Source organism: Acanthopagrus latus, chromosome 18 (genome assembly GCF_904848185.1).
Source record: "Acanthopagrus latus isolate v.2019 chromosome 18, fAcaLat1.1, whole genome shotgun sequence".
In the NCBI taxonomy this organism is placed as follows: Eukaryota; Metazoa; Chordata; class Actinopteri; order Spariformes; family Sparidae; genus Acanthopagrus; species Acanthopagrus latus.
The window spans coordinates 18,743,963-18,757,809 of NC_051056.1; the positions used below are offsets into that span (position 1 = coordinate 18,743,963).

General features: G+C 44.3%; 1 protein-coding gene across 9 annotated transcripts in view; it reads right to left on the reverse strand.

The window, feature by feature from the left end:
- Positions 1-13,847, reverse strand: part of si:dkeyp-44a8.4 (collagen alpha-1(XXIII) chain) — a 124,589-nt gene that overhangs the window by 27,337 nt on the left and 83,405 nt on the right. For 8 of the 9 annotated variants that reach the window (XM_037076220.1, XM_037076225.1, XM_037076219.1 and 5 more), the window contains exons 3-5: positions 9,524-9,568; positions 6,060-6,067; positions 4,507-4,533 (exon numbers count right to left, since the gene is read on the reverse strand). In XM_037076220.1, coding sequence (XP_036932115.1) covers positions 4,507-4,533; positions 6,060-6,067; positions 9,524-9,568 — 80 coding nt within the window. The remainder of the gene's footprint in view (positions 1-4,506; positions 4,534-6,059; positions 6,068-9,523; positions 9,569-13,847) is intronic. The other variant, XM_037076223.1, reaches the window with a different exon arrangement.

Consider the following 13,847-nt stretch of genomic DNA (forward strand, 5'->3'; position numbering starts at 1 on the left):
TTGCTGTCTGCACATCAGAGCAGGCGTCTCAGTGAGGAAACACACACGGCGCAGTAACGTGTGTCGCGCACATTAGGCTTGATTACGTGACGGTGAGTGCGTTTGGACTACGTTCTTCTCTCTTCACTCGCATCGATCAACCGACCATATTTTTCAGTCCCTCCCTGTCTCCAGATATTTCATGTTGCCACGGGGACAAAACTCCGCTCTGTGTTACAGCTACATGAACGTAATTTGTGATACATGACATTTGATTCTTTAAAGAAAAAACAAAAAACAAAGAGCACAATGAAACATACCAGATTGCTGTGTGTTCTGGACAGAAAATTACTGACATGTTGTTGGGTGACTGTCTGGCTTTAATCTCCGAGGCCTGGAGGGCTGAACAATGGAGCCCAATCGGCCTGTTCTTGCTGAGCGAGGTCCACCGCCTGTCGCAGACTGGCACTTTCGCATAAACACGCCGTAGCGGCTGGGCACGCTGGTGACTGCGCGTATGAATAATCATCTGGAGTGTGTGTGTGTGTGTGTGTGTGTGTCTGGGGGTGTGTGTTTACCCCTCCGCACTTCTGTCAGTCTGTCTGATTTTGATTGTTTGACGGGGGGGGGGGGGGCCAGACTCTTTGCTGAAACTCAAACCACTCGCCTGTGATTTATGAGAGGAAGAAGTGACAGGGGGTTATATGAGGAGAGAAAACATACATCAGCATGGACAAACACACACACACACACACTTTTCACAGTGGTATGCTTGAGATGCACACACACACCACATGTGATTAACACTGTTTATCATATTAGCGATGCTTCAATAAATGCAGACTGCTGCATGCATCAGTCTGACGAACCTAACGACTGCCAGACGTGTGTGTGCTGCCTGAATGAAGTGCAGCACATGCACGCTCACACACTGGCAAACATCTAGCTTATATGATCCTGTTCAGCGGTGGAATAATTATCAGATTTATAACTTAAAGCAGCTTTAAGGAACTTTTATTTTTCTTGATTCTGGCGGCCCCTGTGGACAAAAGTGGCATGAGCACCACCACCTCCCGACAAAAGTTATTGAAAAATAGTTCTAATCATTCTAAGAGTTCTGAGAATAAGTTAATGGTTAAGAATAACTGTATAGAGAAAGCAAATTGCCTTGCTTGTTTTTTTTTTCTTACCTAAGTCATATTGAGGCACCATTATTGAACTACAACTGTGACAGGTGTGAAAGATAGAAATGGTGCCAGTCAGCTTTCAACCACTCAATATGTTTTATGCATGCACGCCTCGCCAGTAGTCCGCACTGGACAGTATTAGCAAAATGCTGTGTTTTTTGAGCGCTAAAGTATGAAAACCTATTCTATTAGACACCCAAAATAAAATTAGGTACAGAAAAATTAGCAGAATATGTCTCCTCTACGTTACATGAGTAGTACCAAGAAAACTAAGGGACAGATAATCAGTAAGTACCTCAAAAGTTTACTTGAGGAAATGTATTTAGTTACTCCTCACAACTACATTTTGTTCTGTTCACTCTGTTACGTGCTTGTGTGTAGTCACAGACTTAAGTCTCCTGCTGACGGTTAAAGGCTTGAGTTGGACATAATGGGGGGTGAAGGAGGGCAAGAAGAAAGTGCTGAGAAGCGATCGATCTGTTTGTTTTAACAATGGAAAAATAAAGAGGGAAAATTTGTTGGCACGAGTCGCTGGCACGACGCGAGCACAGCACCGCGGTGCTGTCCGGAAACTGACTCGACCCATTTGTGTTGATGTGCGCATGCCCTCTCCATGTGAGCCGCCCATGTGAGAGATGTTATTGGCGTGAACACACACGCACACTCACACACACACACACACACACACACACACACACACACACACACACACACACACACACCCACCCCTCTGACCACCTCCACAGCTCTGGCCTTTGTTACAGAGATCTACATAAACTATGGGTGGTTGCTTGGATGGAGTTCACACACATCTGCACATATGGACACAGATACACAAACACTTCCACCCAACAGGAAGAATGGCCCTTTTAAGCTTCAATCCTTGAAACTCGATCATCTCTGTTGCTGCTGTATGAAATAATATGCTGTCCATGTTAATTGCCTGTATGATTAATCTACTGTTGTTGCACTGTAACTCCATACGCGCAGCTTCCTTAGTCATCATACCTGCGCAGATGCATCATAAGAGGATGGCGCCACTTACACTTAGCAAACAGAGCTCCTCTGGTCGTCTTGTAGTTGTTTCATCTATGTGATTACAGAGCTTTAAAAAGATTGATTTCATTATGCTAACTAGACTGGGGAGATTTGCCCAGATCGGGTTGCAATGCATCATTTAATGAGGCAGATGTTTGAAAGCTAGAAATGTGCCAATACGGAGGTGGGATTTCTACTGAGGACGGTGACAAAGATGAATAGAGTCACGAGCAAACAAACACAACCGTGCGCACACGTCTGTGTGTGCGCGCCGTCCACCTGTGTGTAATTAGAAGCAGGCATTTCCCGTCAGGAGGGCCGTGCAGTGCCAGGCAGACCGGGGAGCGAGCCCCGTGGGTAATGAACTGGCCAAGAAAAAAAAAAGTGAGACAAGCAACATGACAAAACCAAACAAGAACACACCCAAGAACACACAGGGGGCATGTAACAAACTCACACACACACACACACACACACACAGCACACGATCCAGTTCCGATGAATCCGACCCAACCCCTCGAATAAAAGTGTGGTGTGTATCTTTATCTGATGATGAGCGTTTGACGACGCCTGAACCGCAGATCAGCAGCAGAGCCATGAGCTGCTTTTATTCCCAGCAGTCAGCGTCTGTCCGACCACAAGAGGCCGCTACGTCTCCTGATAACACAAGAGCTGACTCTTGTGATCTGCTTTGCATTCAGTAGTTCTGTATGTTCACGGTTATATTATTCAAACACCAGGAAACCCCTTTCAGAAACTGGAGGCTATGATTTGCGCCCTGCAGATGAATGTTTCACATTTTCTTGGCTATGATTTACACTCCTGCGGTTTGTGTTTGCTGATCAAATCTTTATATTTACTGCTGCTCATGTTTACTCATTTTTACACGTGCGCTAAATATGTTTTATGTCACTATTTTCTGCCTCGAGTTAGTAAGTTGAGATGTTTCATTTGCCTAAGAAAATAAAAAAAGCCTTTCATGTCATCTTGCCACCCTGGCACTCAGCGTCTGCTTGTGCTTAAATACAACCCCAAAAGAGTTGGGACCCTGTTTTAAACAGAATGCACTCATTTGCAAACCAACTGTTTTTACCAACAGCAGTTTTACAAAGTGTTCCCAAGACAGTATACTATGTTTTCAATACCAGAGCTGCGAGCCAAAGTTGGCCCGCCAGATGTTTTGAGTGATTTATTTTCTTAGAGATCATTCATGCTTTTTCATTCTTTACAAGTTAAAATGCTCTTTGTATATGAAGGATTCCTAATTATTGAATATGTTTTTTACAATCACAGTCAATTAAATTATCATTATTATTATTATTATTATTATTATTATTACCAATAATACCAATAATAATAATAATAATAATAATAATAATAATAAATTAAAGGAACATACATCTTGATAATATAGTGGGTATTTGTTTGGCAGCCTATTTCAGCCAGTTAAAGAGATAAAGAAATGAGGACTAAACTGGAAATATTCTGTCAAATATTCCCATGAAAAGTCAGTTATTAGATAAAAAAAGACAACATTGAGATAAAAGTCATATCTATCAGATAAAAGGTCATAATAATGAAAAAAAAAACATAATAATGATATAAAAAAGATAAAAGATAAAAACTTATTTTCGATGAAGTTTTCATCAATTACTTTTCTTTAACTGGTAGAAACAGGCTTCCATAGTTTTGACCCTCCAAGGTAAGAGTCTGGAAATATACTATATCTACAGCATATCTATTTACTATATCTGCACGGATATACTACATCTAGATCTATATGATCTACATACGATGTGTCTCACAAAGCCCGCCCTGTCTATTACCTGTTTCCACTGTAGCTGCTCACCTGTTCAGTGTTACCCACAACTTACTTTTAGTGCTCCTGTCCCTGGTTTAAAACATGTTGCTGGCTTAAAATACAGAACAAGCAAACATTTACAAAAATCAATGAAGTTGATGAGGTCAAACATTAGATATATATTGTCTGTGTACTGTTTTAAATTGAGCATATGTCAAAAGGGATTTCCAAATTAACACATTCTGTTTAATTTTCCAAACTTCTTTGGAATCAGGGCTGTACAACCGTCTGTGTATCTGAGTCTCTTGTCAGTCACGGGGCAGGATACATCACAAAGAGGCAAGGAGACAGGCGATGATCAGAGCGAACGTAATTTCATCACAGAGAGCAGAGACATAGAAGCTCGTGAAGCCGGAAAAACAGAACAAATCAAGAGAAAAAACACAGAGGCATGATTGGGTGAATCGAAGAGTGACAGGATAAATAACAAATCAAATTTACCGGGTATCCATCCCGTCCAGATTTGCCCTGGTGAGGTTAGAGATTAGAGCATGAAGCATTGAGACAGGTTAGAACAGAAACCAACAGCTGCACACAACACGCTGTATGTATATTATTAACTCATCACATGATCTTTCACACTTTATTCTAAAAGGAGACGGACATTAAATGATACACAGGACCAGAAACTTGGTGCATGAGCCAAAGGACTACAGCTGGTGGACTTGACTAACTGTTTTGACAGACTGTTAGCTGTGGACATCACCACACCTTTCCTGTGACTTTACGGCCTGGAAGTTTTGGTGCGTTCAGGTCGGTAGAAGAAATTAGACATCGTTTCATGCACAGTTACTGTCAACCAGCTGCACAGGAAAAACCATTCCCTGGATTCTAAAACATGTTAGTGGGACACAATCTTCCCCTTTTCGAAATCTCTGGAAAAAGCGTGATGGTGTCTTTTGTTAGCATCCACACCTTCGCTAATCTGATCTGTGCCACATGTGACCAAAGATTTGAAGTCAAAGTGTGAAAATGTAATCAGAAGTGGCTCACTCTTTCCAGGAAGGTCGCACCATAGCAACAGTCTCCATTAGTACTTGAGTGTGTGCGTGTGTGTGTGTTTAATCAGCTGTTTGTGTGCGTGTGTCAGCAGGAGTTATAGTCCCCACTGAGAAGAATGACTCGCTGCTAATAAGTCACCGTTCACCAGCCATCACCTCGAAATATGCACACACACACACACATACACACACACACACGGACACACACGTATATATGCACACACACCACACACACTTCCCTAGGTGGTCCATTTATTGTGGTGCTCTGTGGATGCACATGTGTGAGAGACTCTGTGACAGCTTGTGTGTCTGTGTTCATGCTTTACAGCTGTGGGAGAAGACCATGGTTTGCATAGTGAAGGATAATATATGTATTTGTGTGTGTGTGTGTGTGTGTGTGTGTGTGTGTGTGTGTGTGTGTGTGTGTGTGAGTGTGCACCACAGAAAACTACTGTAAGAGCTCAATATTAAAGGGTAACTCACCCAATTTTATACATTGGAGTGTGTTTACAGGTCTTGGGTAGTACCACTGCATATGCCGACAAAAGCAGTATAAAGGATTTTGTGGCTCCAGTGGAATCTGCAGGTAATCTGATGAATGACCTCCAGTGATGTCCCTCATTGCCGAAGTTGCATTGTGGGTAATGTAGGCGCCAGGCTTTTAAAAGGAGGAAGCATTGCGTGGAATAAAAGAGGTGATGTCTCAGGCTCTTCTCTTTTGTTTTTAAACTTTCCACAATGAGTCCAACAGCGTGGTGAGAGTGCGATGCTGGAAGTGGACAGCTTTTCGAAACACGCTGCCTGCATTACCCACAGTGCAACTCATGTCCAGAGAGGGACATAGATGGAGGAAATCTTTCAGATTACATGCAGCTTCTTGTGCATATGCAGTAGTACTCCTCAAGACCTGTAAACACAATGTAATGTGTACAATTGCTGTAATTGGCCTTTAAATTTCATAATACTACCTGGACAGGATGAAATTGTACTTACAGGAGGACCTGCAAGAGAAAAGAGAGAGAGAAAAAAAACAGGCATTAGAAAAATACCTCGATACATTGTCAAAGAAGTGAAGCAGAGCATGTGTGAGTTGTAGTAACCTCTGGTTTGTACAGCAATCAATTCCTCGGAAATGCAGCGCGCAACAAAAAAATTGCACATGCAATGCGGTTAGCTGGATGATGACCTTAATTAACCACCTAAATATGGTACAGAACAAGCTCATTAGAGCCGCTGCCAAAGGAGTTTGTGGCGAACCCGTTATGATAAACAGACTTCTGGATAACGGCTCATGTTTTGCATTAGGACATGAAGTCATGTCAAGACGGGTGTACGAGACGGAGGACAAACAGGCGAGGGAAAGGGTCGGGGCGAGCTGGCAGACTGTCTCTCAGATTTCTCCGGGCAGTCTTTCAGATCTGATTGAAATGCTGTGATGTTGAGCCTCAGCAGCAAGAAGCGCACTCTGCTTTTCATACTTAGTCCAACCAAAAACAACAGTAATGATCAAAGAGCTGCTCTCATTCTTAGTGGTCTTGGTCTTAATGGAATATTCTTGTAATAAAAAAAAAAAAAAAGAAAAAGGCTGAGGGCACTAATAAACCATCCAAACCCCTACAAAGTGAATGGATTATTTTGCCATTAAAAGCCGTTATTTCAGTGATTGGTTTAAATGTATCTGATTTATATTTATAGAACAATCAGGATGGTGATGCGTGATAGTTAACGAAATCACGGTCTATGGCACCATTTGGAGCTACGCCTGGTTCGAGATAGCTCATCAGCATGGATGCAGCACCAAACGTTTAAGTCGAGATTGAAAACAGACTCCCTCTGGGGAAAAGTGGGATATTTGTGGTGTTTTGTTACTATTTGAGCGCACAAAACGTTCCTGCTAACACGACCAGAAAAGAAGCTTGCTCTTGATTCAAGGGACGGGGCATTTTTTGGGGGGGACAAGAGGAGAAGGGGGGAGGGAGGAAGAAACGAGGGGGGGGGGGGTGCAGAAGGGAAAGAAGAACTGAGAGGTGTCGGGGTTTATGAGGCATGAAGACCAAGTCAGTCATGTTTAGCTGCGTCTAGACGGCAGGACAAGGACCTCCTGGGCCAGACAGTTGGGTAAACAACAGCACACGGGCTGCAGATGCGTGCAGCAAGAGCAGCTTTAACCACTGAACTTGGAGACAGGTGTGTGAGAGTACGGAGGCTAATGAAAAAGAGACAGAGAGAGATCGAAGTAAACAGCGGAGAAAAGGTAAACAAGTCAAAGACCAAACGGGAAAGAAAAAGCGAGAGTGGATGCAGCAGACAAGGCGTCGGTTGCATAATTCCGCCTGTCTGCCCTCTTTCCTGTTATTCAGGTTCTGTTTCTTCTCTCCACTCGCATTTGTTTCTCCGATAGAAAAACTTCGTCTTGTAAAAACGGATGGCGCAACAGGCCTCCCCGTGCCACCTACCCCCGCACTGTAACCCAGGCTGCGATGCGAGGAGGGCCAGAGTACACACGAACAGAGGCAACGTAAACAAAACCACATTGACCTTTTCAGATGCAGAACATCTTGTGACAAACACAGAACGTCCCATCTCAGGGCGAAAAAACCTAATAGCGAGGCTTCCCGTAATGAAAATCCTTCAAAAGACCAAGTGGCTGGAAATAAATCCCACCCTGATGAAAGTCACAGACGTTTACTCGTCCTGGTTGGTCGCCCAGATGGAATCGCAGAACTCAGAGGGGTTTCCTTAATCTGTGTCAATCAAGACGTAGTTGGATATTTGGCTATTTTTTGTCATCAAATCTCATGGAAAGCCCCCCAAAAGCAGCCACCGTCATTGTCCAGAAACTATTAAAAACACATTAGTGAGTCAATCCCACAGACACAGTCATGTTGCCCTGAATAGTCCCAACCAGTAATCAAATCCTGCAAATACAATTTTAACTGCCTGTTTGAGTAATGTTTGCTAAAAACTACTGTCCAGTGCTCAACTGTTATAGGAAATGAAAAACGATTGAGCCCTTTTGAAAATAGAACTATATATTAGTGACCTGTATTTAAAGATTTACGTCTTCAGTAGGAATCAATGGGCCTTTAGCCGAGCGCAACAAACCGGCTGTGGAAGTCAGTTTCTCTCTTAGCTCAGTACTAAATGTTCTATTTCAAATTAAAGGTGGAACATGTAAGCAGAGTTACTGCTAACTGTTGCTGCCGTTAACTAGCAAAGGTAATTTTCATAATGGCCAAACTGTATAAATGCAACGTTGAGTAATGCACAGGGGCCCAAAAAGACTTTTTCTCTCAAGCGAACGTTGCAAAAGAAGCGTCTGTAAAACGATGGAGCGACACAATGCAGCAAAGTGACTCGACTATCAGAATCCAAGCCATTTGGAAAGTCTAAAATTTGGACAGTCTAGAGGAGCCACAGTATAAAATAATTTTATCTCTATTCAAGTTAGCTGTGTGCTACACCAGAAGTTAGCCGGCTTGGTTGATGGAAGTCGAGCCATTTTGGCTTCAGGTGCCACTGAGCAGCTTTCGTAGCAATAAATGGGGTCCAACTTCAACACTGTATACAGGTTTTGATGTAACGTCCTTGATATTATCCGACTCTGCCTAAAACTGTCCTATTTTCAGATTTTGTTGACATTTTTTGTTAATTTTTGAAAGTTTTAAACTAAAATCCTTACACACTGCAACTTCAAATGTAAGTCAAAGTACAGTGTAATCTCAGATATCTACTGCTCTGATTGCTAAAAGTATAGCGCCTTGGTGCGGTACAGTAAAGCAATAAAGTTTACTGGTGATTTGTCATCATCCTCACAGGAACAGGTCTCATCTGCAACAGTGAGTCATGACCAGAGCGGAAGTTTTCCCATCTGACACATATCCTGCAGCACAACTGCAGTCCTGCAGGTTTTGATAAAATCGTCTGCGCCGTGCCACAATTTGGTGGAGTCAACACTTAATAAAAACCATTTCAAGAAAAATATGACTCAAACATGTTAAACATCCGCTCTAGATGTCATGACGACCCTTTTGCGCAACAAGAGTTATGTTTCTGCACTGTTTTGGTTCCTCGATGAGTGTTTTGCGGTCTGCATGGGAGAAAAAAAAAACAAATAATGGCGAGTAGTGATGTTGGCAAGGGAGAGTCTCATTAGGGCTCGCACTGCAGCTGCTACCGCTCAGTGAGAACGACTGACATCTGGGCAAAGTTAGTGCAACCACATGGCCAAGGTTAGCGCTGTGTCGGCGCAAACAGCGAGGGACGGGGAGACGGGCCAACTGCGGCCCATCGTCTGCCGGCCTGACTCACGGGTCACCGCTTTCACCGGCCCCTCGATCTTATCCAGTCACCCAGGAAAAGAGAGGCGGCGCGGGAGCCAATGAGAGTGTGTCTTCCAGGAAAAGGGAGAGGAAGGAGAGGTAAACAAAACAAAGCAGGTGGTGGGCGTCACTTACCGGGTTCGCCTCTTCTTCCCATCCTTCCGCGCTTCCCCGGAGGCCCTGTGAAAACACACAGACAGAGCGGTAAGTCCCCCAAAATCAGCACTGCAGGGACGAGTAGAGAAGAAGCGAGCGGCACTTGCTGTTTAACTGCTGTTGCTCGTGTGTGTTGTGCCTGGCATTGGGGTTTGTGTTAACTGGCACGAAAGTGACCTGACGCGATTCAAATGCAAGGAGCGAAAACGAAGGTGAGAGCAAAGGTCCTGTCACACTCAGAATCTAAAGCACTGTGCGATTTCACTTGATCCTGAACAAACCGCACCTTCAGGCATTCTTAAGATTGATTCTCAGGTACATCAGACTCATTCCTCACTGTCTGCGCTTCATCCAGCCACCTTCCTCTGACCCCATACCGACGCAGCTGGTACCACCGCCTTCTTCGGTTACAAGGATTTCTGCTGTTGATGGAGAAGTCTGGTAAAGTTGTGAGAAGTAGCAGGAGTGCTGCAGAGAAACCAGCGAGACGGTGTAGCCAGCGAGACGGCCAGCCTAGAGCCCCGGACCTCACGCTGCTACGAGACCATGAATCATTCCTACGCTTCTGCCGGTCTGCGTCAGTCCGTCTGCCTGCTAATTCAACAGAGGTGTTGTTTTAAGAGACGGTGCAACTGACTAGGCAAATAAAATAAATAAAAAATCACAGGTTTCAGAAAGATCATCCACCCCCCTTTTAGCTTAGCAACCGAGAGCTGCGTGCATGGTGCTGGAGTACGAGTGATAACAGCTGAGAAAGTGGAGCAGGATCATGTCTTTTTAAATCAAACGTGTAAAGAGCAGCCTAAAGTGTCCGTTTGCTTCTGTAGTAAATCTTTACTTTAAAGAAACTGGAGCCAGCGAATTCCGTGAAACACTTTTGTTTGGAAAATGACTCAGACAATGTATCGCAAAAACAGCTGGCAACTCATTTTCTCTCCGCCAATTAATCGAGTGATCATTGCTGCTCGAGCCGCCAAGCCAGATTTGAGAAGCTCGCTCTCGTCAGCCTCTGTGCGCAATCGAAGGTGCATTGTTTCAGGAATTTTGTTAGAAATTCAAAAGCTAGACCACCGTCGTAACTGTAAAACCCATGTTTCCACGTAACAGCAGTAACTCAGCCTTTCCCTCCTGCAGGTAAAGCAACACCTCACTCTCTTTCTTTCTCTCCCCTGTGTCCATCCTCCAGCACTCAGTCCCGCTCTTGGAATGAAATAGGAAACATACTGTGCGCTGCTCTTGATGCTAAGTGGTTGTGGCTGCAGACATGTTTTCCCTATTGTCATTATTGGGCTTATTGTAGTGGCCTAATCACTTCCTGACTCTGCCAACCCTTTCAAAGGGAGCTCAACCATCGCTCCTGCACCTCCTCCTCCTCCTCCTCGTGTCTACCTCTCCCACTTTCATCCTTCTTTCCCTCCTTAATGCAACAGCAATTAATTACTCTGGAAGTGAAGGGTATGAGAAATAGCTTTAAGGAGTGAACTGTGTCCTGCGCTCCAGCTGAATACCGACTACAGTGGAACCACTGAACTTGATTTTAAGGTCTAATGTTTCTTGTTCTTTATCTGATTCACTTTGCCCATTTGTAGTCGCTGCCAGACCCTGTTGGCAACCAGAAGAAGCTGCTTAAAATGTACCAGAGGAGAAATGAGTGCAGCTGTGCACCTACTGACTCTCATTTAAAATTTATGTCTGAACAATTTTAATCATTTAACACCTCCACACCTTCAAAACCTCAGACACAGATGCCCTGCTAATGCACACACTCTGCCAGCCACAGCATTTATATTAATAGTCTCCATATTCCATAGTAGGCTCTGCTTCCTCTGCTTTCAGCCCCCGCTGCCATAAACAGCTTCGGAGCGACGGGCTTCCAGGTCTGGACCTTGTAATTTCACGTTTTTCTTTTTTTCCTATAAGAAACTTGAACAACGCCAACTGTCTGACAAAGAAATGAATACAAAATTGCATATAATGAGTGGAATCAGTTTGTTTTGTTGGGACAACAGTTTTTTACAGTAATAGGGATTTTGATGATATAATTACACTTACTGTTGTCACGGTTTTGGGCTTTTTGTTTAATTGTTTCATTCTTCAGTTTGGTACATTTATCCTCATGTGTTATGTTTTACTCTCCATTTCCTGTCCTTGTGTTTTTCTCGCCTTTTTTTATTGCCATATTAGTTTCACATGTCTCCTATTAGTCTTGCGTATTTAATCCTGCCTGTGTTCCCTGCACTTTATCCCTGTTTGCACTTGGTTTTGCTCATTTTAATTTTTTGTATTTCCTCGGTTCCTGATTTTTTTTTTAGACTGGCTTTTCATTAATGCCTGCCTTTACTGTCACCTTTTGCCTGCCCTGGCGTGTTTTTTTGCTGCTAATATAACTACATCACATAGCATTTTGAAGAAGATCTGCATGACACCCATCTTAAAGTATCGGTAAGCGACTTTACAAAAAAAAAGGATCTCAAGTTCGCTTATCATAAGCAGACTTGGCAACCGTGCATGGAGCTCTTCTGCTCGGAGCTGAGGCCTCTGCAGGGAGGGCCGGAGCGTTTCCCCTGAGCTGGAGGGGAGGAGATGGGGAGGACAAGCTGGAAGAGGGGAGAGAGGAATGTGTAAGGGAGTGGCGAGACGGAGGTAGAGACAGAGAGGAAGATGTACTCCTGTTAATAATGACAGCAGGGTGATTGATGAACAGAGTCAGGATGGATGCATGGATGGCTTTACAATCCTGTAAAAATCCTTGTACAACACAGCCACTGACCATTTTAACTGGCTGCTCAAGCAGGGATATGCATCATAAGATATGGGTCACCAGGGGCCATGCCTGCTCTACCTTTATTTGAGACTTAAAAGGCAGCTGTTGGCATGTTGACAGGCTGGTCGCCAAACGCTGGAGGAGCGGGCGTCAGAGTGACTGAAACGTGGGCGTGTGATTGGTCCTGAGTGGCAGAGCTGAGCGGGAGTGGAGCTGTGCGATGACAAGCTGATGTAGGGGTGTATTGACTGAAGGAATTAATGGGAAAAACAGCAGCAGTGGAGAGCAGATTGTGTGTGTGTGTGTGTGTGTGTGTGTGTGCGTGTGTGTGAGTGTGCATGTAACTGGGGAAATAGCTCAGATTCCTACTTCAGGAGAGAGCAGTGAACACACACACACACACACACACACACACACACACACACACACACACACACACACACTGTGACTTAGGTGTCAGTCTTTACTTCCTGTGTCGCTTTGGCACACCAGGGTCAGAAAATGTCACACAGGCTCACCAAAATAGAAGCAGTGTGCATGTTACAGGGAGAACAACACCGTCCTTTGCGTGTGCCCTCCTGGGCTGTAACACTGTTTGACTCATCTTTCCTTTCCCTTCTTTCTCTCTAAAGGTCAAAGGTTAGGGACATCAAAAGAAAGTTACCCAAAGACAAAACAAGGCTCAATTTGTTGAAGTCATCGGTAACAATGTAAAGCAGATGGGAGGATGCTGAAGGAGCAGATGGAAGCGGGGGGGCGGGGGCAGTACAGTGTGAAGATGGGAGGACAAGTGCTGGAGGAGGAGGGCGTCCCTCACTGTTACAGGTGTTGAAAAACCCCAAAAGAAAAATGGACCTCCAGAAATGTTTGGCAGTTAGGGAAGAAAACTTACATCCTGTGCATGGATCTCCCTGAGGGGAACAAACACTGCCGGACAAATGGACTCACCATCAGCTGTCATGAATATGGATATGCCTGCAAAGAGTTCCCTGAACACAGCATGATAATACACACACATACACACACAATGAACTGCATTTGAACTTGGATAGCCTCGTGACATGTTCGCCTGAAGAGCTGCATCTCGAGCTAACCCTAAACTTCTTCTCTATATGTCCAGCAGTCCCCCCCAGGATTGTGAGTGTGTTCATGTGTGTGTGTGTGTGTGTGTGTGTGTGTGTGTGTGTGTGAGAGAGAGAGAGAAAACAGAAGACTGGGAAAAACAAACACACAGATTTCTGCCCAGATTAAGCACCCTCCATTAGTCTTTACATGGGATCCACAGTCTAGTGGCGTGGCAGCACGGCATGGTTCATAATTTCATTTTGGGTTACTACTAGAACAACTTAAATGTTAAAAACACACATCAGTTTTCACACCCGGTGCTGCAGCTCTGTATTCCCCCTCTGTTTCAGCTCCTGTCTCTTTAAGGTCCCCCCTCTTGAAAACCCAGTCTGCTCTGATTGGCCAGCTCACACATGCCTGAGCCCCCACCGCTAATGACAACAGAGCAGCTGTGCTGAATCGATTCCTACGTGC